General features: G+C 43.1%; 2 protein-coding genes across 3 annotated transcripts; one reads left to right on the top strand and one right to left on the bottom strand.

The window, feature by feature from the left end:
* Positions 1-8: 8 nt before the first annotated feature.
* On the top strand, positions 9-5,191 carry LOC137613732 (dihydrolipoyllysine-residue succinyltransferase component of 2-oxoglutarate dehydrogenase complex, mitochondrial-like). Its single transcript, XM_068343145.1, has 15 exons — positions 9-522; positions 1,459-1,492; positions 1,731-1,773; positions 1,887-1,951; positions 2,043-2,117; positions 2,233-2,288; positions 2,371-2,479; positions 2,640-2,795; positions 2,885-2,940; positions 3,082-3,179; positions 3,261-3,391; positions 3,495-3,568; positions 3,648-3,731; positions 3,896-4,063; positions 4,350-5,191. Exons 1-15 carry the CDS (start codon positions 460-462, stop codon positions 4,482-4,484), a joined length of 1,347 nt encoding a protein of 448 aa, XP_068199246.1. The 5' UTR covers positions 9-459; the 3' UTR covers positions 4,485-5,191.
* Positions 5,192-12,557: 7,366 nt separating this feature from the next.
* On the bottom strand, positions 12,558-22,820 carry jdp2b (Jun dimerization protein 2b). Of its 2 annotated transcripts, XM_068341892.1 has the most exons (5): positions 22,688-22,794; positions 21,698-21,750; positions 14,575-14,792; positions 13,908-14,012; positions 12,558-13,674 (listed from the first exon to the last, which is right to left on the bottom strand). In XM_068341892.1, exons 3-5 carry the CDS (start codon positions 14,767-14,769, stop codon positions 13,483-13,485), a joined length of 492 nt encoding a protein of 163 aa, XP_068197993.1. In that variant the 5' UTR covers positions 14,770-14,792; positions 21,698-21,750; positions 22,688-22,794; the 3' UTR covers positions 12,558-13,482. The 2 variants fall into 2 exon arrangements, with proteins under 2 accessions (XP_068197993.1, XP_068197994.1); XM_068341893.1 differs by lacking the exon at positions 21,698-21,750 and having other exon boundaries at positions 22,688-22,820.
* Between the last annotated feature and the right edge of the window lie 1,244 nt (positions 22,821-24,064).

Raw genomic sequence — 24,064 nt, forward strand, 5'->3', positions numbered from 1 at the left:
TGAGTATGTTTTTATCCACACCCCTCTTTCAGCCGGTGCCACGGTGCCCCCCCTCCGGACCCGCCGCGGTGGTTTATTCCAATCGGACACTGCAGAAGTCCAAATGTTACTATGGTGAAGACATAACCCGTCCCAATGCTGCCTGTGATTGGCCCGCACACAATGATTATAGAGTGGTCGAGTTGGTTAGTTTTCGAAACGAGATGATTATTATTTGTTAGGCGAAGGGTAAAAATATCTGGCTAAACCAATCAGAAGCAGAGTATTAGCTCGTGGTGGCATCACCATAGTAGGACTAGGGCCCTCACTTGGCTGGCTCAACCAATTACAAGCAGAGTATTAGCTCGTTTTGGCTTCACCATAGTAGGAGTAGAAGTGTTCACTCGGTTTGGTTGTCGCTTCCGCCTTCAGCGCTTCTTCAGCGGGTGACGAGCGGGGAGGTAGCCGCCAGCTAGCGCTATGCTGTCACGAAGCAGAGGGATATACCGGAGGGTTAGCCATTCTCTGAAAGCCGCCAACCAGGTAGTTACTGCTGCAGCTGTTTTAAACAGGACCGGCCATCCGATAGCTTCCACAGATGTTCGGTTAGATGTGCAGCCGGGCCGCGCCTAGCGAGACCCGACAGTCAGCTGTGTGTGTCCGAGTTCAGAGGGCGCATCCCGGAGGTCAGAACAGACGTCAGGCAGACGTCTCTCCTCTGTTTTGGGCATCGAACCTGAACCTGATGTGACCAGAGGATCAGATTGTATCCTCACACGTTCAGAAGACTTATTAGTGTTTAATGAACCTGAAAGCTGCTGCTGGTGGATGCTGAGGGTGGGGTTCTTCTTACTCCCTACGTCACGGAAGTTGTTCTGATAGATCTAATGGAATAACAATGACGTGTGGGTTCTTAAGTTGGCTGGCAGGATGACGTCACAACATCTCAGCAGAAAAGTGCTGAATTGTGAATTTTTTTTATTTTATTTTTATTTAATTTTTTTTTGAGTTGCTGATGCAGCTGAAGTCATTCTGGTAGCTGAGGTTCCTGTTCTGTAAAGAATCAGCAGCCGATCACACAAATCAATCAACAACTTGAGAATTCATCATGATAACCTTCATTATGAATGATATTTATTACACAGTACTTCATAGATAGATAGATACTTTATTAATCCCGGAGGAAATTGCATATATCCACTTCTCAGGCATTACATAACATAACATAACAACATTCATCTAGACGCCCTGGTGAAGGAAACCAGAGGTCGACTGGCTTCTTCACCATACTCCGTGTTTCTGTGTCAAACAGTCAGAATCAGTTGTTTTTATGTGTATTTTTTTAGCAACTAGTAAATCATAACTTCAAACTTCCCCTTTATAAACAGTTCTGTAAACCAGATTACATTTAGAAACATCAGATATCATAATTTTCATATTCATCAGATGTCTTTCTGTCTTTACCTGTTTTCCTTTCAGGTCAACAATGTGCTTGTTCGACAAAGAATATCAGGTAAGGGTACTTCAAGTAGATCAGACCCATCGGCTGGATTTGTGGACCTCGTCAGATACAGTCACAACCAAGACTAGTGTAGATTGTAATGCTCATAAATGAAGAATCCTATGCGTGAGTCGTGCAAAATACCTGAGAGCTCATAAATGGACGTCTCTTATGGAGTCCACTCATGCCTCTTGTTACAGCCTCAGGATAAGTTGTCTTCTCATCTTTTGTTTCCTTTCTTCATCTGAAGGCATCTCAGGCTGCAGCCGGCAGGTTTACACAACTTCTCCGCTGTAAGTGCTTTCTCCTATTCTCTTGCTTGTCTTCAAATTAGGAAGTCTTAATGATGCCTCTTAAGTGAAGCGTTGTTTGTGACACACATTACACTTTTCTGTTTGTCATTTAGACGTGGGGTGCCCTCGTCGGTGAACGTCTTCCACATCAGATGCTTCAGGACGTCTGCCGTTTGCAGTACGTGTTGGAACAGTTATCAGCAATACAGACTGATGTCGACTCTGTTCGGAGTGAAACTTGCAGGAATTCTTTTTGTATTTGCGTGCAGGAGACGAGGTCATCACCGTCAACACTCCTGCGTTTGCTGAATCTGTCAGCGAGGGAGACGTGAGGTGGGAGAAAGGTTTGTGTGAACCATCACATCATTATAAAGTCACTGCTTCTGAGACGTCTGACCCGTTCTTCAGTACCAACGGACCTTGTGTTGAAATCCACGTTTTCTCATTGTTTGTCTTTAGCCGTGGGCGACTCAGTGGCAGAAGATGAAGTTGTGTGTGAAATTGAGACTGACAAGGTATGAAAAGTCAAACCTTAAATCTTTACTTGATTGAGAGAATGAGAAATACACTCAAAGGCTGTCCGTGTTGTGCTCCCAGACCTCGGTGCAGGTGCCTTCTCCTGCTGCTGGCCTCATTGAGGAGCTGCTGGTGCCTGACGGAGGGAAGGTGGAAGGAGGAACGCCCCTTTTCAAACTCCGGAAAGGAGGTGTGCCTGGTCGAAAATCCGTTTTGTCAAAGAAGTTAACACAAATGCAAGAATTCATAAAACGAAAACGTTAGATTTCAGATTTAGAACGTGAGGCCAAATGTGGGTTCGGTGAATCTTTTGACCTCTATTTTTTATTTCTATACTTCCGTTTCCTCAGCTGACGTCGCTGCTGCTAAAGCTGCTCCAACACCTTCTACAGAAACAACTACGGCCCCTCCATCACCACCACCAACCACCCCACCTCCAGCTTCAGCAACCCCTACCACTCCTCCAGTGCCCCCAGTGCCATCACAGGCTCTCCATACCAAACCTGGTGGGTTTCTGTCATAAGTCTACATGTGACTTAATCTGCTGGGTCTAAATGGGTCTCATTTCCACCTTCGGTCCTTCACTCTTTGTCAGGTCCAGCTGTCAAGCCCTCGGCTCCAGAACCAACAGGAGCAAGGGGAGAAAACCGGGTATAATCACACTTCACTCGTGTGTTTTGCTTCTTTGATTAGATAGAACTTTATTCATCACTCTGGGAGTTCTCAGGGAAACTGGGGAGTTGGATATTAAAATAATGAAGGAAGTAATCGAGCGATGGTCGTCCTGTCCAGGTGAAGATGAACCGCATGAGGCTGAGGATCGCTCAGAGGTTAAAGGAGGCTCAGGACACCTGCGCCATGTTGACCACGTTTAATGAGGTGGACATGAGGTGAGACAGCAGTTTAGGGGAAGATCATGTCATGATGTCATAAACCTGACTTCAGGCGAGTTCTCTCACGTTTTTTTTCAGCAACATTCGTGAGATGAGGACGAACTATAAAGACGCCTTCTTGAAGAAACACGACATCAAACTGGGTTTTATGTCTGCGTTTGTGAAGGCGGCGGCTCACGCTCTGATGGACCAGCCTGCTGTCAACGCTGGTAAAACCACACAGGTTTAACGTCCGCAGTTAGCTTCACCCTCCTCTGTGTCGTGTGTCCACAGAACTAAAGTTTTCTCTATTACCATAATGTGTTGAACCAGTTATTGATGACACAACCAAAGAGATTATCTACAGGGATTACGTAGATATCAGTGTTGCTGTGGCAACTCCAAAGGTATGTCTCAAGTCTTTTAGACTGTGTTTTTGCATATTATATTGGATATCACCGCTAACACCAGAATGTGTTTGTTTAGGGGCTGGTCGTCCCGGTGATCCGTGATGTTGAGACCATGAACTTTGCTGACATTGAGAAAGCCATTAACGCACTGGGAGAAAAGGTAAAAAGCTTTGCGTTTGGTTATTGTTATGTTTTTAAATCTGGACTTACGATGAGCAATCCTTTTTAGATATTTGGCTTTAAAAGCAGCAATTCAATTTTCAAAACTGGAACACATTATTTCTTTACCCCCATCACAAAATTTTCCTTGTTGTTTTGCTTCAGGCTCGTAAAAACGATCTTGCTGTTGAAGACATGGATGGAGGCACCTTCACCATCAGCAACGGCGGCGTGTTTGGCTCCTTGTTCGGGACGCCCATCATCAACCCCCCACAATCTGCCATCCTGGGTATGCACGGCGTCTTTGAGCGACCTGTGGCCGTCAACGGCAAGGTGAGAATTAGACGGTGAAACCGTTTGTGCTTCAAGACTGGAGTTGAAATGAGGTTAATTAGAGTTGGTTTGCAAAAGGTTCCGATGAGTTGTGTAACATCAGTGTCTTTATCTAAAGATAATTATTAATGTAAAAGTTGAATGGAGGAAAACAATCAAAACACGTGTGAAAGACGAGTCTCTGACATGTGTTTCCACTGAGACCTACTGATGTGGGTGTTTTTGGTTTCATAGACTGATCCACTCCAACATTAGTAAACAATGAATGTGGTTTCCTTTTGGGCAGGTGGAGGTCCGGCCCATGATGTACGTGGCGCTGACATACGACCACCGTCTTGTCGACGGAAGAGAAGCGGTGACTTTCTTACGTAAGATCAAAGCTGTGGTGGAAGATCCGCGGTTGTTGCTTCTGGACATGTGATGTTCTACAGATCTCTACACAGGTGGTGTTCCAGTCGCACACACGGAAATAAAATTTGGCTTTGAATATGTTTTTTATCTGTTGAATCTCATGTAAATCATTATTTTGCCATGTATGATCACAGAAACAAGTCACATTTGTGGAAAGTGTCATAAAAATTATTCAACGCGGGCTGAAAAAAAAAAAAAGACAAATATGACTCACATAAGGGTGTGTTGTTACACTCACATTCTCTTCAGATGGACTTATAAGTCAGGAAATAGAAACCTGATGCGTCCTCGTCGTGGTTCAACAACTGATCGGGTTTTTCCAGGCTACAGGCGGCTGCATGACTTTTTTCCCCTGCTTGTTAGCCGATGCTTCTAAGCCACTTTTTCCACAGCGGGACCGAGTAGCACTCCTTAAAATTACTTCAAGATGTTCTCAAAGTTAACGTAGAATTTAAAAAATGCCTTGATATGCTGATCTGAGTAACAATCTGAAAAACTGAGTCATTGAACTTTTGGATGAGGCTGTGATCTCGTCCTGGGTTTTTACTTTTGTCCTTTGGTTTTTCTGTGGTCATTGTGATGTACATTTTGGCACCAAGTTTTCATTTGAACATGTTTTGTACCATAAATATTTGTTCTCACATGCAAATTATATCTTGTATGTATTTAAAGAACCACTTTTAAAAATAAAATGTATTAATGAAAATGTATGTGCTGCTCTTTTTCCCACTTGTACTTTACTTTTGATCTATTTGCTCTATTAACATTAGTAAGGCAATGATTTACCAGAGCTGAAAGTATTGATAATTTTTCTAACAGTTATGTCATCGGTAACAACGAATGATGGCAACAAAAACCATTTCCCTGCTTCCACGGCGTCAAATGTAACCTTTTCCTGCTTTAGTTTGTTTCATATAGCCAGAAGATTTATCTGCTGTTCAATGAACAAAAGATGCGATGGAGCTAATGATCAGTTGTCTAATTATATATTAAAATCAATCCCTATTTGAGACCCAGTGTGAACTGCACCAGTGAAACTATAGGTTGTGTATTTTACTCTAACTTTTCATCTTCTGAAAACCAACTTTGTCTTTTTGAAAACAACCCCATTACCGTAAAATAAAAGCACAGAACCGAGGCCAGTAATGTCGTCAGGGTCGATCTTGGCTGAAGCATTTTATCTCGTGCCAAACCTGTTTTTTTTGTTGGGTTTTTTTTGCTCCCAAATTCTCTGTTGCAGTTAAATTCTGTGCCAAAGATTTATCTTCAAAGCCTCATTAGCCGGATGCAGCTCGGCTCTTGAGAAGCTCCAGATAATGGGATCATCTCTGACAAAGTCTTGAGGGTTGATCATCCCTGTCTCCCACTTCACAAACACGGGTTCAAGTGTGTGCAGCTGTGTGTGATACCCCTTCAGTATTTCTGTTTACTTTAATAATCACAGGACACAATGGCTCCTAATGTACGTCTTTGTTTCTCTGCCAGCTCCTACACAAATGTCTGAACAACAGTTTGGAGGAAAAACACAGAATTCATTAGGACGACACAAAAAACCCAAACATTAGATTACCATGAGAATACTAGAGCTCCTAATGGGACTGAATACAGCAAACAATGATAGAAGGGTTCCTCTCATTTAATTATTTACTTTTATTACCCCTCAAGATTCCATTAGCGCTTTCAAGACCATGCTAATTGCAGCGTGTGCCAGTGGGTGCATAGATATCTGAAGGATTTGTTGGCAGGTTTTTGTCTGGCCTCCAAAATTTGGCTAAATCTGTGAATTTTCAAACAAACTGCTGGATAAGATGTGGGTTTTAAGTCATTGTGTCCATTCAGATGAAAGGTGGCCTGAATTGGCAGCTAGCTATTCGTTTTCATTAAGCAACATCAGAGAGATAATTTACCTAAATTATTCTGGGGGTTTTTGCTGTCTTTTAAATGGATAATTATATCAGTGTCATCATATAAAGACCTTTAATCTAATTGAAAATATGTTTGGAGTTCTAGATTGTAATTCTTTGAAAAATTCTTTAAGGGAGCGTCCCAACAGCTGTTCCTGGTTTCTCCCAAATAACCTTGTTTTTATTGTGAAGGTTTATTCCCCCACCACCCTTCGCTTAATGTTTGCAGACACTTAGAATTAAGTCATTTTGACAGCCTGCGGGATCACGTCGAACCCTTTACAACCTGTTTGGAGGCTGCTGTTGAGTTGATCGTCTGCATCAACGCTTTGTACCAATCAGACGCCAACAACTGTCAATGCTGTCTTCATACTGTTTAAGGGGGGTTGACTTTATGAAAAACTGATCTAAAAGCAAACTGTTCACCTGTCTTTATTTTAAAATAAATTCTGCCATATTCCACATATTGATCCTAAAAAAATACAGTTTAAAGTGTTTGGTTCGAGATCTAACGTAGAGACCAGCGAGTGCATCGTGTCATTTCTCTGGTCATTTAAAGACTAGTATCACTGAAAAGGAGTGAATACTGACGGGTTGTGAGGATCAGCCACAATGCTGAAGTCCTTCTCTGACCTCCATGAGGAGACGAGTACATGTATGACCAGAACATGCATGCACTGAAATGTTTGTCACGTGGACCCGTGATGTGTGGTGTCAACCCTACGTCGTGTCATTGTCCAGCCCACGGAACATTACACTGTTTTCTAACGCGCCTTGGGACAATTCATCGGAGCATCCTTAACACCGCCCCCCCCCCCCCTTCAGAGTGTGCATAAGTAAAGGTGCATATTCATCAGTGTGCTGCTTCCTTTACAGACCATCCCATTCACAGCTCAGCCATGTGCTGAAACAACCAGCCTGCATCTGGCCCTATTCTTCTGCTCCCCTCGGCCCTTTGATATGGATGCCAGCTCTCCTTTTTTTCCCTCCTCTCGTCCTGCGGTCATACCAGAAGATTATTTTTGGTTGGAGAGAGTGAGTCGGAAGAGCCCGGGGGTGGGCAGCGGTCACAGCTGACGGTGCTCAGGTGGGTGCAGCTGGGTGGTGTCACAGGTTCAAGTATCGCCCCTGAGGGGAAGTACAGTATTTTCCGCACTATAAGGCGCATTTAAAAGCCTCTAATCTTCTCAAAAACTGACAGTGCGCCTTATAATCCAGTAAGGGTACAACTGTCAGCGGGGTACACGACCATTTGTGATGTCATTTCCTAGTCCTTGTGTAGTAAGGAGCTGCAGGATATGCAAAACATGTAGGATTGTTCTGTTGTCATGTTGTTTCTCCAGAAAATAACCAATTCTATTAGACTCTATTCACTTAAAAAGTTCTCCTCTGTTATTTTGTTTCCTATCAGTTCTGTCTGATCACTTAGCAAAGTCGCCGCAACGGAGAGAAAGTTAGAAATGATATTCATGTGACATCTAACTCAGTATTTAGAACTGTTTACAGCTGATTTGATTGGTGAAGATTGGCAACTTAAGATACCTATAGTAATAGACCAAACATTCATTCATTCATTCAATAAGTCATTCATACATGCATTCATTCATTGATCTTCTTGAAGGCCGGATGATCGTATTCATCTTATGGTTCGCGGGTCATGCTGGATCTTAACCCAGCTGGCTACGGGCGAAAAGGGCGGGTACAAAACAATCAATTATATCTGACAGTGAGCACCAACACACATTTGAGAGAATGTGTTCATGTGTTTCCTTGTTAATAAAGAATTGTTGAACCATCCTCTGGAATCCAGTGGTGGACAAACCTGTAATTTACGATTCCTGAGCAATTCTTTTCAAACTTCTTGATCAACCAGATCAGCTGCTGCTGGTCCAGAGGTACGGCCATCTCTCAGAATGACAACCTAATTTTTTCCCCATGTAATGGTTACTACTGTAAAATTTCAGCTAAGTCCATTTCTTTTGTATTTATTTATGACAGATATTCATGATCAAACTTTCTTTAGCCTGACCTTCACAGCATTCCGGTGAGCAAATGTGGAGACCTTCATGTTCCTTCTCCATCCAAAGTCCTGAATAGTCTGTGGTGCTCAGAATACATCTACACATGAATCCATTAAGATATAATGTTACTGGACCCCACATCTCATTTAGTGGGAATAAAAAGGAGCTCACTCGCATCTATGTAACGATAGACCCAAACATGTTAGCGATCTTGGGAGGTGACGGATGTGATGACCAGAGAGTTTGATGGATTTGATGACGCAATTCCTTAACAGCTTTTTGGAGATGGTGTCTGCTGCTTCAAGACACAACTGGTTGTTGGAAAGATTCTGAAGAGAAAATATTCAGTCATATTGATCTTATTCCTTACAGATGAGTAATATACTTGTCAACACTGGGCAGATTTTTCAGAACGTTTGAAGACCTGTAATGGTTTGGGTGCTTAAACTAATTTCTCAAAGAGAATTTACTATTATTTCATTGATATTTACTTTTAATTATAAAGAGCTCTGTGTTGAGTACTCTGATTGAACTTGAGTAGAACGTGTTGGTTAGTCTGGAGGTCTGTGCCCTGATGGACCGGTACCTCTTCCAGCAGTTTGTCACATGTGTTATTATAAAACATATAATGTGATTATATTAAATAGCTTTGTTAATAAAAATAATTACAAGGAAGGAACGAAAAGGAAATATGTACAAAGTTATACATAATGTCTTTTCAGTCAGCATAATATTCGGTAGTCAACAAATTGTTCTTGTAATTAAAACGAATCTAAAGTGTAGTTCCCAAACTCGCCACTAGATGGAGCTGGTGACCGCAGTCTTGACAGAACGGCGGCGCAGCGTCTGCAGCAGATCGATTGGAGGAGCGTCGCTTTACTTTTGTTGTTGTTGTTGTTGTTTTTGTTGTTGTTGTTGTTGTTGTTGTTGTTGTTGTTGTTGTTTTGATCTCCGTAAAGTGAATTTTTCGCGTGACCGTAAGTGAACTATTATTATTCAGTCCACTTTACAATAAGGCTACTTTTATAAAAGCGCTTAAATGGTTACCTATTACTGTATTGTGTTGCGAACTCTTTAACAATCATTAGTATGTCGCAATCACTCCATCCATCCATTTTCTTGCAAACGAGACGACTGTAATCATCTCGTCTAGAGCCACTTTACTACTACTACAACTACTACAACTACAACAACTACCTCTACTTAGCCACTGAGTAAAGGGAAGAGTCGGGGTACACCCCGGACGTGTCGCCAGCGATTTACAGATGCAATAATTCATCATATAAAAAGTGCATAAGTCAACAGTATTATTTGCTAAATAGTGAGCCCACCTTTATTTTAATTGGTCCTTTCCTTCAGTCTGCATCCTCACCATCTGTTGTTACCTGAGCTGACTCTTCCTCTCATCACCTTCACATCCCAGAATCTCATTTTATGACCATCTGCTGATGAATTACAAATAGTTATAAACCGTCCTATCAGTTGTAAAAAGAAAACAAAAAAGTATAAAGGAACTTTCTGGTTACATGTTAGACATTGTTCTCTGATATTAACCACTTTACAATACATGCATCATATAATTATATTTATTTATCATGATCCTTTCTACTTCATAAATGGTAGTAAGTCATTAATCAAACAAATTAATTCCAAAAAGAGACGCCATGAAACCATAATTCAATTGGTGGAATTTAAATGTTGCAGAATGTTAACTAAGACCCAATGTAAAACCGAAAAGGGAAAAATGTGACCCTGCCCGGAGGAAGCCCAGGGCCCAAGTCTGGAACCAGGCCTGGACGGAGGGCGCGTCAGGGAGCGCCTGGTGGGTGGATCTGCCACGGGGCCCGGGTCAGGCCGAAAAGGCAACGTGGATTTTCCCCATCCCTGTGGACCCACCACCTGCAGGGCAGATCAATGGGGTCGGGTGCGCTGCCATATGGGTGGCAGCAACGATAGGGGGTCACGACGAACCAGACCCAGGCGGCAGAAGCTGGCTGTGGGGACGTGGAATGTCACCTCAGTGGCAGGGAAGGAGCCGAAGTTTGTGTTGGAGGTGGAGCGTAACCAGTTGGATCTGGTGGGGCTTACCTCCACACACAGCCTTGGTTTTGGAACCAAACTCCTGGATAGCGGTTGGATCTTGTTTTACTCCGGAGTTGTGTCAGCCGTGAGGCACAGGGCGGGTGTAGGGATACTCACATTCCCCCGGCTAGGCGCCACTGTGTTGAAGTTTACCCCGGTTGGATGAGAGGGTCGCCTTCCTACACCTTAAGGCTGTGGGAGGGAAAACTCTTGCTGTTATTTGTGCGTACACACCCAGTAGCAGCTCGGAGTTTTCGGCCTTCTTGGGGTTCCTAAATGAGGTCCTTCACAGGATCTCTGTAGGGGACTCCATTGTTCTTCTGCGGGACTTCAATGAGCACTTCGGCAATGATGGAGACACTTGGAGGGGCGTGATTGGGAGGAATATCCTCCCTGATCTAAACCCGAGCGGTGTTATGTTGTTGGACTTCTGCGCTAGTCAAGGATTGTTCATAACTAACACCATGTTCGAACACAAGGATGCTCATAAGTGTACCTGGTACCAGAACACCCTGGGTTGGAGGTCATTGACCGATATTGTGATCGTATCATCTGACCTTCGACCGTGTGTTTTGGACACTCGGGTGAAGAGAGGGGCAGAGCTGCCAACTGATCACCACCTGGTGGTGAGTTGGGCCCGTTGGCGGGGGAAACCTTTGGATAGACCTGGTAAGCCCAGACGAGTAGTGCGGGTGATTTGGGAGTGTCTGGAGGAGGACTCGGTCCGCGAGGCCTTCAATTCACACCTCCGAAGGAGCTTCTCGTGCATCCCTGTGGAGGCTGGGGGCATTGAACCTGAACAGTCGCTGTTCAAAGCTTCCATTGCTGAAGCTGCAGCTGAGAGCTGTGGTCTCAAGGTCTTGGGTGCCTCAAGGGGTGGACCCCGGTGGTCAGGGAAGCCGTCGACTGAAGGAGGCCTTCAGTGGCATATTGTCCCTGGGGACTCCTGAGGCAGCTGAAGGGTCCCGACAGGCCAGAAGGACTGCAGCCTCGGCTGTGATGGAGGCAAAACAGAGGGTGTGGGAGGAGTTCAAAGAGGCCATGGAGAAGGACTATCGGACGGCACCAAAGTTGTTCTGGAGGACTGTCCGACACCTCAGGAGAGGGAAACGGGGGACCATCCAAGCTGTATAAGGCAAGGATGGGACACTGTTGACCTCGACTGAGGAGGTTGTTGGCCAGTGGAAGGAACACTTTGAGGAACTCCTGAATCGAACTACCCCAACTGACCAGTCTTCTGTTGCAGAGGCAGAGCTGGAGGATGATGGGGGATTCGAGTCAGTCTCTCTGGGCGAAGTCACCGAGGTAGTTAAACAACTTCACTGTGGCAAAGCCCTGGGTGTTGATGAGTTTCCCCCCTAAATGCTGAAGGCTCTGGGTGTTGAGGGGCTGTCATAGATGACACGCCTCTTTCACATTGAGTGGAAGTCTGGGACAGTGCCCAAGAGTAGCAGACTGGGGTGGTGGTTCCTCTTATCAAAAAGGGGGACCAGAGGGTGTGTGCCAACTACAGGGGCATCACACTCCAGCCCATTCTCGAACCTCAGATTTAGGAGGAACAATGTGGGTTCCGTCCTGGTCGTGGAACAACGGATAAATGATAATGAACATCAAGTATTCCTTTTCCTCCTTCAGCAAGTTTCACAAGACCTATAATAATTATGGGATAATAAACATTACAAGGTTACAAATCCTAAAATTAAATCAAGTGGAAGTTTTTCTTGGCATCGTTATTCTTTGACAAATCTAGAGCAGACACATTCTTAAATTTTGCCACCAGTGAGCCAAAAGGGCCGCAAGAATTTGAAGCGCTGCATGGTTGAGTGTGTTGAGATGATCTCAGTAGCGATCAGTTATACTCAATAAGAAGGACCTTTTCCGATCTTTGTAAATTCAGGTACTTCCCTGGTTGAAGAAATGTGTTCCAAAAAGGTTGCCAGAACATGATTACATGACATTTGTCACTGGAGCAGTCTAATGTCATGACTTTGATGAATAATACAAAAACTTCAGACAAACTTCAATGAGAAAAAAAATCGACACTGAACATCCGATGGAGACAAATAAGTCCAGGTCTTCTAGTTAGAAAATAAAATTTAATCTATTCAGAGTACCAGAGTCATACATAGCAGATACAGGTCCAGAACAGACATTAGAATACTGCTCAGCTGAAAAGATCTCTGCTTGTTTTCACAGCTGTTTGACAGCACAACGTTACACACACACAGACGGAGGACCGGAGACCAATCACCTCAAGTGATTAACTAGCATTTCATATATGTTTGACTATGAAGCAGTAAAAAAAAAAAAAAAGAAAAGAAAACAAGCACAACAATGAAACAAATTCAAAAAAACAACTGTGTAAACATTTGTGTATATGTGCTTTATATGACGCCAGCGTCACCACAAATCGGATCAACCGGTAACTGCCATCGTCAAGGCAGGGTATAGAAATCAACAATAAGAGAAAACAAACAACTCTACTCAGTCTGGTGTACTTGTATTGAGTATTGTATACTTAAAACTCTACACCTGTGTAATTCAACTAGGATGCAAAGTATATCTGCAGACCGTTAAGCCTTTGTGGGCGTCTGCGCTGAAACAATGCCACACAATCTACTCAGGGCTTTAGTAACAGAGCACCTTATTGGTATGAGTTTGTTTTTTCAGGTTTGTTTCCAGTCACACTCTCCTGTTTCCATTGGTCCCTTTATGTTGAGATTGTTGAAGTAACAACTAGGCACAGTGGGTGTCAACAACAACACTGAACGCAGTGATGGACCTTGGCATTTCCAGTCATCTGATCGACAGAGCCAGCTCATCATGTAGCAGTACTAAGCAAGCTGAACAGCCTGAGGTCTTTGGACAGAGTCTCCAAAAGTCAGCTTGGGGCTCAAGTGCTTGTTTAGAAATGTGTTGCCAGTTGTGAGTTCATTCAAACGACGGCCGTGGTGGTGGTCGTGTCACGTTTCAGGGGTGCGGAGCCCCTGGTCTCCTGGTTTCACTTGGCGTCCGCAGAGAGCTGCTCCAGTAGAGGGTTGGCTTCGCTCTCGGGGGTCTTGACGCTGTCGGTCCTCACGATGCAGGTGGGCCGGTGGAGGTTGAGCATTACCATGAGCTGCTGCCTCTCCAGGCGGAGCTCCTCGATCTGGGCCTTCAGCTCAGAGTTCACCATCTCCAGACGCTCAGACTCCTGGACAGAGACGCAAATTATTAGCTACTGCAGGTCAAAGCAAAGTTGTCAATACCTGTTAGAATTTCTAGTATTTAAACTAAAGACCCATGACATTTTGGTTGGTTTGTTTTTAATGACCGAGTTAGCTCTGGCTTGAGCTTAATGAACCGGCTGTACAGGTTCAGTCAGGCTTTCCTTCGCTACCTCTCTGCTCCTGCTCATCAGCACGCAGCGCTGAGTCATAAACTCACCCTCTGAAGGAAGTCAGTCCGTTCCTTCTTTTTGTTTCGGCATCGCGCTGCCGCGACCTTGTTTTTCTCACGTCTGCGTTTCCTCCTTTCCTCGTCTTCATCCATCTGAGAACACAATCCGTCATGGATGTGAACAACATGCAACTCATGACAAAACTGTAATGATTTTAATAACAAAAACCTACAACCAACAGTAGGTGAAAGAAATGTGTTGTCTGGACCATGCAGTAATTCTTTGACCACTAGAGGGGGCAAATCCCAACTACAAAGTAAGTGGTTTTATTCCTTGCTTGGATCGATTCACCGACTCATGACAACATTTAACAGAAAAATGTTGTTCATAAAGACACAGCCTGTTCTTAAAGCATGTTCATTGAATTCACTTTAACTCAGTATTTTGAACAGCTGGCAACAGAATATAAAACCACTTGAAAGTCATTATAGGTAGAATTCTCATTACACAATGTTAGAATCTGTTGTAATGAATATAAATCAGAACAACATGACACTGAAATCAACACAGACCAACAGATTGTGGAGACTGGACTGATGTCATTTTCAAAGAAACATAAAGCCTGATTTGATTAAGAACTTGGAAACATTCTCTATTTAATCACATCCTTCTGCACTATTTCATCTTTCCACACCTCCCTCTCTCCTTGCCTACCTCTGTCTTGATGGCCAGTGGCCTTTTCCCCAGCCTGCTCAGGAAGTGCAGCGGGGACAGCATGGTGCCCAGCTGACGGAAGTCGGCCAGCTTGAGTTGATCGGTGAGCGTCGTGGCTGAGATGCCCGCCAGCGGGCCCAGGCTGGGCAGCGAACCTGCTGCCAGCGAAGGGTCAGGGATCTGTCCCGGCATCATGTCCGACCCGGCCACCACCGCCGCTGCGTGGGGGAGCAAACAGGAAGAGAGGGGAGGATGAGAACAGGAGAATCCAGCCTTTAAATAACAGCAACAAAAATGACATTCATTTGTAAATTTTCAGTGAAACAGTCAGTGAAGCAATGTGGTTCCACATTATCAGATTTTCCCATGAATATACAATGATCTGCTCTCTAATACTAACACAAGCCCTACATTCCTACCGGTCTTTCATGATCATATCGTTGACATGTTTTATAGCGCTGATGTTCAATGAACTGTCTTCTATGTCACTGACGATCTCTTATAAATATAGGTTTCTGTTTCCAAGCCCACACTGACACATTGACTGCTTTGTCAGCTGTGCTACCTTCATAGTCAGCGATGGGCGAAAAGACAAACTTCACATTACAAGAGGCTAAACTTTCATCTCAGTAGGTTCACAGGCGAAGGGAAGCCAGGAAACCGTTGGGGGCGGGGGGCGTACACAACTTACACAAGTGCATCTCATAAATCACCAAGTGGTTTTTGTCTTGAACGTTCATTTCATTTTAAGAAAGAGGAGTTGGAGGGTATCTCTAGTATTCATGAGCGGAGGCCACCGGTGCATTCCACCTCCAGCCTCTTTTCGGTAATAGAGTAGTTTTTTTGGGGGGTGGGGGTGGGGGGGCTGACCACAGCACTTTTTAATGTAATCAGTGAGAAATGAGAGACAGAGTGAAAAAAAAAGAACTTATGCCGACCCAAAGGAAGTGGCTAGAGAATTAAGACGTCCCTCTAATTACTGTAAGACCAAGACTTGGAAAACTTCTGATGGCAAAATAAAAAACAAATGTTACAGATGGGAACGGTGTAACATGAGTCGGCTGTACCCTTCCCATCCCTGCAATCTCTGTGAAGTGAACTTGTGAAATTGTTCAACACAAAGTTCAGCGTGTATGTAGAAAAATAAACACTAAAAATACAAAAATATCTGGTAGCTAACAGGAGTAAACATTCAGCAGCCATTTCACATTTACTGGGGATGAAATTTTTACAACAAATAGAGCGAGGATCGAAAGGATCAGACAAAAACCTCGGCCATGACTGACACAACTGAGCAACTGATACTTTGCTGACTGTGGCATGCTGACAGAAATTCAGCGAGGATTAGCAGCTAAAGCTAAAGCTACAAAGGTTTTTTTTTAAAAACTGATGATATCATTGTGACTTCTACATTTAGAGCTTATTTCACATTTTCCTCTTGGGCATTTGGCTGAAGCTGAACCTCTACAGGTTGGCCACGAACCGAACAAAGTCCCTCTCAGATGGAACCAACAAAGACCCACATTGTGAGGTTCTGCGGAAACAGCTGACTCCGCTGGTGGCTGACGAACTGACAGGCTGACTGCATTAGAAATTAAAGCAAGTTTTGATTTCTTTGCTACTTGGGATGAAAGACTTACTCTATTACAAAAGCCAGAGAGGAGGTCATGAAAAAAAAAAAAAGCTGTTATGTAACTTCATTCTAATAAACCCCACCCTGCTTATGGGCTGGTCTCAAAATGTTTCTACAGTTATACTCAAGTTTACTGTCGAGTTCTGTGGAAACAAATTGACTCACCCTTCAGAAGTGGAAATGACTTCTGAAGTTATATAGAGTTACATCCCTACAATTGAATATTATAAATTAATCTGCCACAGTTATTTTCTAATGTCTTTGTTGACAATACCATTAGTAGACCCCTCTACCAAAGACCTAAAACTTCACCTACGAGTCAGTCGTTCAGCTAATCTCCACCTTTGACCTGGTCCCACCTGAGCCCTGCATGATTTTCTAGCTCCAAGGACGAGTGAGTGTGTGGAGCCAGAGTCCAATGAGGCATTTTATTCTTTAAATCCCCAACCGCACCCTCCTTTCCTCTCTTTCTCTCTCCCTCCTCTATCTCTACCGTCTCTCCCACTGCATGTATACTCCCATTTACACTGCACTTGGCAGCGGCCTGTTGTTTTTGCTGGACAGGAAAAGAACACGACAGCCCTGGTAAAAATCTCTCTCAGACAAAATTCCCTCTCTCTCAGGCTCCCAGGAGAGATGCCAAAGACTTCTCTTTCTGCAGTGAGGCTGTCTAAGAACAAGGCCAACCATATGGCAGCTAATCCAGAGACCAATAGGACAGAAATATCTTTAAAAAATAGCTGGACACCAGTACAACTTTTTGGGTTGAAGTGACTGGACCACCGCATTGACTACAAAGCCTTTGATGGGGTATTTTATTCAGTAGTGTAGACTTTCAGACTCCACATCTCTCATCAGATCTGGAATGTCTCTCTGCATTTCTGTATCTTTTACTAAATCCATGCAAAAATCCCCCAGCATAAATTAAGTGCATGCCATGTTTTTTCTTACATTTCTCAATGCTGACAAATTACTGTGCTGGAATTCATAAAACTGAGAGAATCACTTTCAAATCCAAAATGAAGTTCAATATCCAAGCTGGCCAGACACTCGGCGCGAGTGTACACACTTGTTTTTTGGTTCCATCTTGGACACACACAATTCTTCAACTTAAACTGACTAATAAAAAAATACTTGATTGTTGGAACAGTCATATTTCATGTCTTTTAGATTGGCTTGTATAAAGTACATTGTAATGTAATCCTGCTCAGTCAGACATATTGTGAGGAAAGCCCCCATTCCTCTCGATGACTTGCTGAAGCATGCACCCAAGGCCAGAGCTAACCACACGCACATACACACGATTGTAGAAACACACGTTCACTACATTGACACGCATGAAGCTCCTATTTGTCAACCTGACATCAGAATACACAAATCAAAAAACCCACAGAGGTAGTTTTGCCAGCGGCCAACAAAACAAAGGTGAAAAAATGCATGTCTGAAGAAAGACGCCTATCAATTATGAAAATTCCAGACAATTTATTGTGTGTTGCAAACTCAAACACTGAGTAGACTCTAGATGTGGTAGGCTATTGGGTAAAAGTCACTTTTAAGTTGGGCACAAACTGTGTCATTTATAAACTGTTCCGTCTCTTTCAACCTGCCACACAAGTCTATTAAAATCCCCCTCGCAAACCCAACACCCCATCAAGCCTTGAGACACGAAACCCCACAGACGTTTCAACTGTACAATAAATGGAACGTTAGCTGAAGTGTGTCCCAATGCAGAAATACAATCTAAAGTACAAATCGAAGTGATTAAAAAAATTTTTTTCCAAAAGACTCTTTTCTGTCAGCAGCAGCCTGCAGTCGAGGATTAGTGGTCAGCGTTTGATGATGCAATGCCATTACTGTACTTCTGCAGTCAAGCAGAAAAACCAGTGCCACAGCATCAAGGCCCATACTAGCCTGAAACAAAGACACCTACACAGCCCAGCGCCACTGCTTCTCCAGGCTAACAGAGAGGAGACGAGCACAAGCCAAGGGCGTGGAGCGGAAATGTCATGTATTAGTTATAAGATACAGGACCGTTCTGGCTCCGGCTGCGGCCCAGACTAATCCAAAAACATGTGAGCCGCAGATAGCAGGAGGGGTGCATGAAGAGAGTGCATGTTTGAGGGTTCCTATTATGTGCTGGGAGTCAGCATGTCCCATGTATATTTACACTTCACTGGTTTCTTTGCTCACATACTCTATCTGTCTTCAGCCCCGCAAATGTGTCCATTTCCGGACTCGTTCCTGAAAGCAATTAGCAGCGCTGAGGAATTCAGACCCCTACCAATAGCCAGCAGCGAGACCGGAGGCCCTATTATCCTCATCCCCTATAGGCAATGAAGCAGAGGGGTGAGGGTCAGAAATGCTTTTGAACTCTGACTCATTACCTTCACATGCTATTGATTTTTTTTTTAAGAGGAACAATCAATCAGGTCACCTTTCCAGTGCAATTACTTTCTTGCCTGAATATTTTCTTCTATTTGCCTGAGATACATAATCACATTTTTCAGCTGCCAGACAACTCCACCTAGAGTGCAGGATCATTGCATTCCGGGAAAGAGGTGCAAACTTTCCAGGATAGTCTGACTACTTTCTGCCAACATACTTTATTAAACATCTTGCAAATCTCTTGCAAACAGTTCCTGCAGCTCTGTGCTACAGGAGCAGTGAAAAGGCACAATGAGAATGGAGAGTCAGGCCAAAGCACGCTCCCACAATCTCTGGCCAAGGTCTCAGCGATCATCATTACCGTCTACGCTCAGTCAGTCTGTGTGTTGAGTTACAGTCTTTCGCAATCCTCTGAGGGAACCAGGGAATTTGGCATCGACTTTCTTCCAGCACAGGACAGTCCAAATATACAGCATCAACATTCCACTAACTGCTCATTATATTTTCTTTGGAGGGACAACATACAGACACAATGAGGAAAGATCCGCAATAATGATGGCTATTGTTCAGATCACGCTTAAACTAATGGATGATAGTGTGCTGATGTGGAAGTCAATGAGAACTTTTTTTTCAGGGTTCATCTCTTGTTTGTGCTAAACAGCTATCAGACAGAAGGACATAAAAAACACTGTAATGACCTCCCAAAGCATTTCTGTACAATTATGAATGTTAAACCTCACTATAGTCAATGACGAGTAGATCTTCAGCTACAGCAGGAATGTCTTAACTTCCCCGAACATTTACACTTTGGATGTCTCAACAGTAAGTACACTGGAGTAAAGTGCACACAGAGGTCATCATTTGTTCATAATGAAATTACACAAGACAGGAGGATGTTTAATGATTCAATATTATTTTTGCAAACTATTGTGGCTTAAGAATAAAAAATATTCCAGGCAAAAGGAAACACAAAGCACCTGTAGATTGAGCAAGGAACGAGGACCGCGGCTGCCTCAGTTCAAACATTACGATGTTATCATTGGATGTGATCCCACTTGGCCTGCTTTGTGCCATTCAAGCAGTCACACATCTATATTTTGCATCTGGGCGGTCCGGTTGAATTATTATAACGTTACTATTTCCCCCCACGTTGTAAGTCAGGATCAGACTTTGTACAGCTGAGCTTTGGCTCAACTCAGACGTGGATTAAGTGAATCAAAATGCATTCAAAAGCTATTTCAGACGTATGGAGTTTACATCCATGACTACCACGAGGCAAACCCTGCGCAATTCCTAACAAAATATTGACTAACCCAATGGGGAAAAATCAGATGTAATTCCTTATTTTGAAACAAATTGCCACTGTTGTGTAATGTGGTTTTAACTTGAATACCGTTTCATGCTTTGTTCTCTGATATTTCCTCATCTGCCCCGAGTAAGGCAGACACGCTCTGCTTCAACAAGCCTCTTAGTCCGGACAGCGTTGTGTGTGTTCAAGCCTTTTGTTTCTCCTGAAGGCTACAGACCAAAGGCTAATGCTCAGGTTGACGTTCAAATACAGAAAGCTGGATTCCACTCAAAAAAAATTGGTAAATCTGGCTACAATAGCAAGGCCTTTCAGTAACAATCATTAAACTGCTATTTTATTTTTAAGGAAAGAAAAAAAGGAAGTGAAAGGAGAAGGTCCACATTTAATATCTCTCGTTTACACCAGTGAACCTCTAGTGTATCCTGACACACCGTTTTCACTAACCATGTGGAAATTCTTATGGGGACTACAAAGTGATACTGATAATGTGATATGCTCAGCACATGATAGCTGCTCCCCTGCCGTCAGTATCATTAATCCTAGCTGCTGCATAGTTCCCTGGCTCACCTGCAATGCGTTCACTCTCTCTATTCAAAGCACTTGGGTTCAGCCCTTCAGAGACCAACTGAAAGGCATTTTTACTGAAAATAAACCCTGTGCGCCCATGTCCAGCCTCTGAGCCCCGTCGGCCCAGTGCTGCTTGTCGGCTTGCCAGGCCTTCCCCATTAATCCACGGCAGCGTTCCATTTATGCGGAAACCATCCTACGGATGTGCCCAGGCAGGCGCTAGGGTATTTAAACCCATGCAACACACGCTTTGTCACTAAGACACAAGCAAACACAGATGAAGATGCAAAGGAAACACATACAGTATATAAAGACTGCAAAATAGTTTCCCCTGCATGGCATGCAGTTGTGTGATCTATTGCTGTACCAGCAGATGAGCATGCAATCTCGAGTAGAACAAGACATTTGGCGTGTGGGCTTGAAAATCATAAACCATGCAGATGATCCACCCGTATTTACTGTATGATCCATTCCACAACTGGCCTTTAACCTTCATGCCAGCAGGGGCAAATAACTGCCTTTACCTCTGGCCTGCATGCAGTTACTATGACACAAGGACATGTAAACATTTTCAAAGATTTTTTAATCTTTGAAAATCACCACAACAGCTAAGAGGAAATAAATAACAAAAGGAAGTGCAATACGACAACAAATGTAGGTAATATGCAAACGCATGGAAACTTACATACGCACACAAAAAAATAAGTTTCCTTTTTACGGTAATCATAATGAAACTACTTACGCTAAGGATCATTTCTTGGTGATTAAACAATCATAAAGCTGCTCCAACACAAAAGCATTAAACGAAAGTGAAAGAACTATCATGTAACTGTCCTTAAACCTGGATCCACTGCAAAACTGAAAGTTCTTCTTTGGCCCGAGTCCAACCATTCCACCAAAGGCCAAAAGGATTTCGGTCTTTATTATATGATCTTGCTACCTCACTCACAAATAAAAACACAACCCCTGATTGAACACATATTCCTTCTCACTTCATTTACATTACCAGTATTTTCTGGACTATAAGGCGCACCTTCAATGAATGGCCATTTTAAAACTTAGTCCATATGTATAAAGGCACACTGGATTATAAGGTGCATTGTTGGTTTTTTGAGAAAATCAAAAGCTTTTAGGTGTTTCTTATAATGCAGAAAATACTGTACTTATGAGTCCAGGAGCAGCAGCAATGACAAGAAGAGACTTCAAGGAAAAGACAACACAATACTCACTCAGAGAGAAGTTGTGAGTCGTTTTCTGTCAATGATGCAACTGTGTTTGGACGCTGTGGGAAGATCAGGTGTTAGTAGTGTGGTGGTACATCCAGTGTGTGCATGAGGTCAATCTGATAAATAAATTTTTTTTAAAAAGCTCTAGAAAACATTGATTTTGTGTTAATGAATAGAAAAAAATATTTCATATAAATAATTCTATGTTGGTAATAATAATGAGTTGAAGCCTTATAATAATTCTCCACGTTAACCAAAGGACTGAAACACTTCCGAGTCATTTCGTAAAAATCTGGCGTTCAAAACGTCTCAAGTGTTAAACTTTTTTTTTGAGTATTTTGTTTCACCAAACGGAATGTCACCGCGGTCTGGATATCAATTTTTCAGCAACTTCGGAATTATTTTATGTCTTTTTTGGTTTTTTTGTTTTGTTTTGTTTTGGGTTTTTTTTAGTAAACAAACGTTGTGACCTGCGTGAAGTTCGGAGCAGCGGAGCTGCTTAGCTAGCAGCCGCGGTGGGAGCGTGGCCTGGCTGCGTTACGTAACTGTCTTCACACGGATAACCCACACTTCTCCCGTTTAGCAACACCGAAATGAAGCCCCCCCACCCTCACCCCCCCACGGGATGAAAATAGCCCCCATCCGACACAAGCCGCTGTGTCACCGAGCTTACAGGCTGTGGAAACAACGCGCTGCGGAGCGACGGTTGCTACAACAGCCGCTAACAACAACGTAGTTCCCCCGACCCGGAAAACTTTACAACTATTAAAAGCCGACGTTTCACAGCAATGACGGGAAAAAAATAGATCGTCATAAATCCACTTTAACTGACAAAAACACTTGTACAACAAATGTCCGTGTGTTCAGTATCTACAATGTGGTGAGTAAAGTGTATAATGTGTAAATATGTCAAGGATGTAGGACAAAATTAGCCTCCTGTCAGCACACAGAGCACAAAGGCAGCGGAGGGCGACGGGCAGAGCACACACTTACCTGTTGTGCGTCCAAATCCGCGGTGCTGGTGGGTCAGTGTGGGAGTGGGATGCAGGTTTGGGGACTAGCTGGTGTCGTTGCATCAGCCCGTTTAAGTACTCATCCTGTCTGAGAAAGCTCCGGAATGCGGAACTGCGGCTCCATACGTCAGCGTGGATGAAAATAATGTCGGAGCGTTTGTTAGCCCCGCCCCTAGCAACCAGAAAACACACGAGGCCGGAGGAAAGTTTCACCCGGGAAAAGACCGATAGAAACACACGCCTGGAGCCGTCAGCCGCCCGATGGACGGGCAAAGGCTGGTAAAGACGCGTCTCAGCCGCAGGGGGGTTGTTGTGTGAAAAGAGACAGCAATAAAGTCATGCGTGTGAGTATGTGTGTTATTTATAATTTTCAAATAAATTGCATAATTTAATCAATTGGCTTTTAGAATCCACATATGTTACGCAAGAATGAGAGTAGTTTCTTTTTTTTTTTTAATGCAAATAAAAAAATTCAAAAACAATCACATTATCTGATTATGTCAGATTCCCTTTTATCATATTTTGAGTTCTCAGATAATTCTTGTGATCATTTGACCGGTGAGTTATAGATTGACTTTTATTATTTATTAAAATGAATCTTACATGTACAACTGTTCTGGAAAAAGGTTATGTTTCCTAATGTTTTCATCATGTATGTTTAGATTTAAAATAAAACTCTGCAGATCTGCTTTTGTCAGAACAAAAAAGTTCAATTCATGTTTTTCAGTGATCAGACGAAGTTTATTGTCTGTAATGTGAGAAATCTGAAAGTTTGAATCAAGTACATTGTACATGTTGTAAAAAAAAAGAATTTTACTTACTTAAAGCTGGTTTTAAACGAGATGTGAATCGATTTTTTTCACATGTGATAACTAAAACACACATGTATCAAATGACATCTGAAATATTTCTGACAAAGATTCCAGATCATTCCAAAGAGGCAGCCCTAAATGTTTCTTCCACTATGGCTTCCCTCTAGTGTGGACGGCTATAACTGCAATCCTACGCTTGTTAAATTGAAATGTACGTTTTCCACAGCAGATTGTCGAGACTTGAAGTTGTGCTCCTAGAGGATTTCAAGTGTTTAGTCTTCATATGACCACCCTGATGACGTCAATTGTTGAAAATCAAACAATTATTTAAATTTATCACTACATGTCACAAATGAGCTGCAATAAAATATTCAAAAAAACTGGATTTGTGGGCAGGGGTCAGTAGGGGTTATTAAAAGAGGTATGTCGTAAGCAGGAACAATCCAGTCTCCTTTGCACCTTTTACCACATGCCAGGTTTTTATTGTCTTAGTTGTTTGAGGGTCATCTGGGTGTTTACACAGCTATCACAACTGTTCCACCTAG

The sequence above is a fragment of the Antennarius striatus genome, chromosome 19 (assembly GCF_040054535.1).
Source record: "Antennarius striatus isolate MH-2024 chromosome 19, ASM4005453v1, whole genome shotgun sequence".
Classification (NCBI taxonomy): Eukaryota; Metazoa; Chordata; class Actinopteri; order Lophiiformes; family Antennariidae; genus Antennarius; species Antennarius striatus.

Bases quoted from the DNA above. Each gene is read 5' to 3' on its own strand.
- LOC137613732 (XM_068343145.1), top strand. From the start codon at position 460: ATGCTGTCACGAAGCAGAGGGATATACCGGAGGGTTAGCCATTCTCTG. The intron at 2,118-2,232 runs GTTTGTGTGAAC...GTTTGTCTTTAG, and splicing joins AGACGTGAGGTGGGAGAAAG to CCGTGGGCGACTCAGTGGCA. The intron at 3,732-3,895 runs GTAAAAAGCTTT...GTTTTGCTTCAG, and splicing joins TTAACGCACTGGGAGAAAAG to GCTCGTAAAAACGATCTTGC.
- jdp2b (XM_068341893.1), bottom strand. From the start codon at position 14,769: ATGATGCCGGGACAGATCCCTGACCCTTCGCTGGCAGCAGGTTCGCTG. The intron at 14,013-14,574 runs GTAGGCAAGGAG...TTGTGTTCTCAG, and splicing joins CACTGGCCATCAAGACAGAG to ATGGATGAAGACGAGGAAAG. The intron at 13,675-13,907 runs GTGAGTTTATGA...GTCTCTGTCCAG, and splicing joins GGACTGACTTCCTTCAGAGG to GAGTCTGAGCGTCTGGAGAT.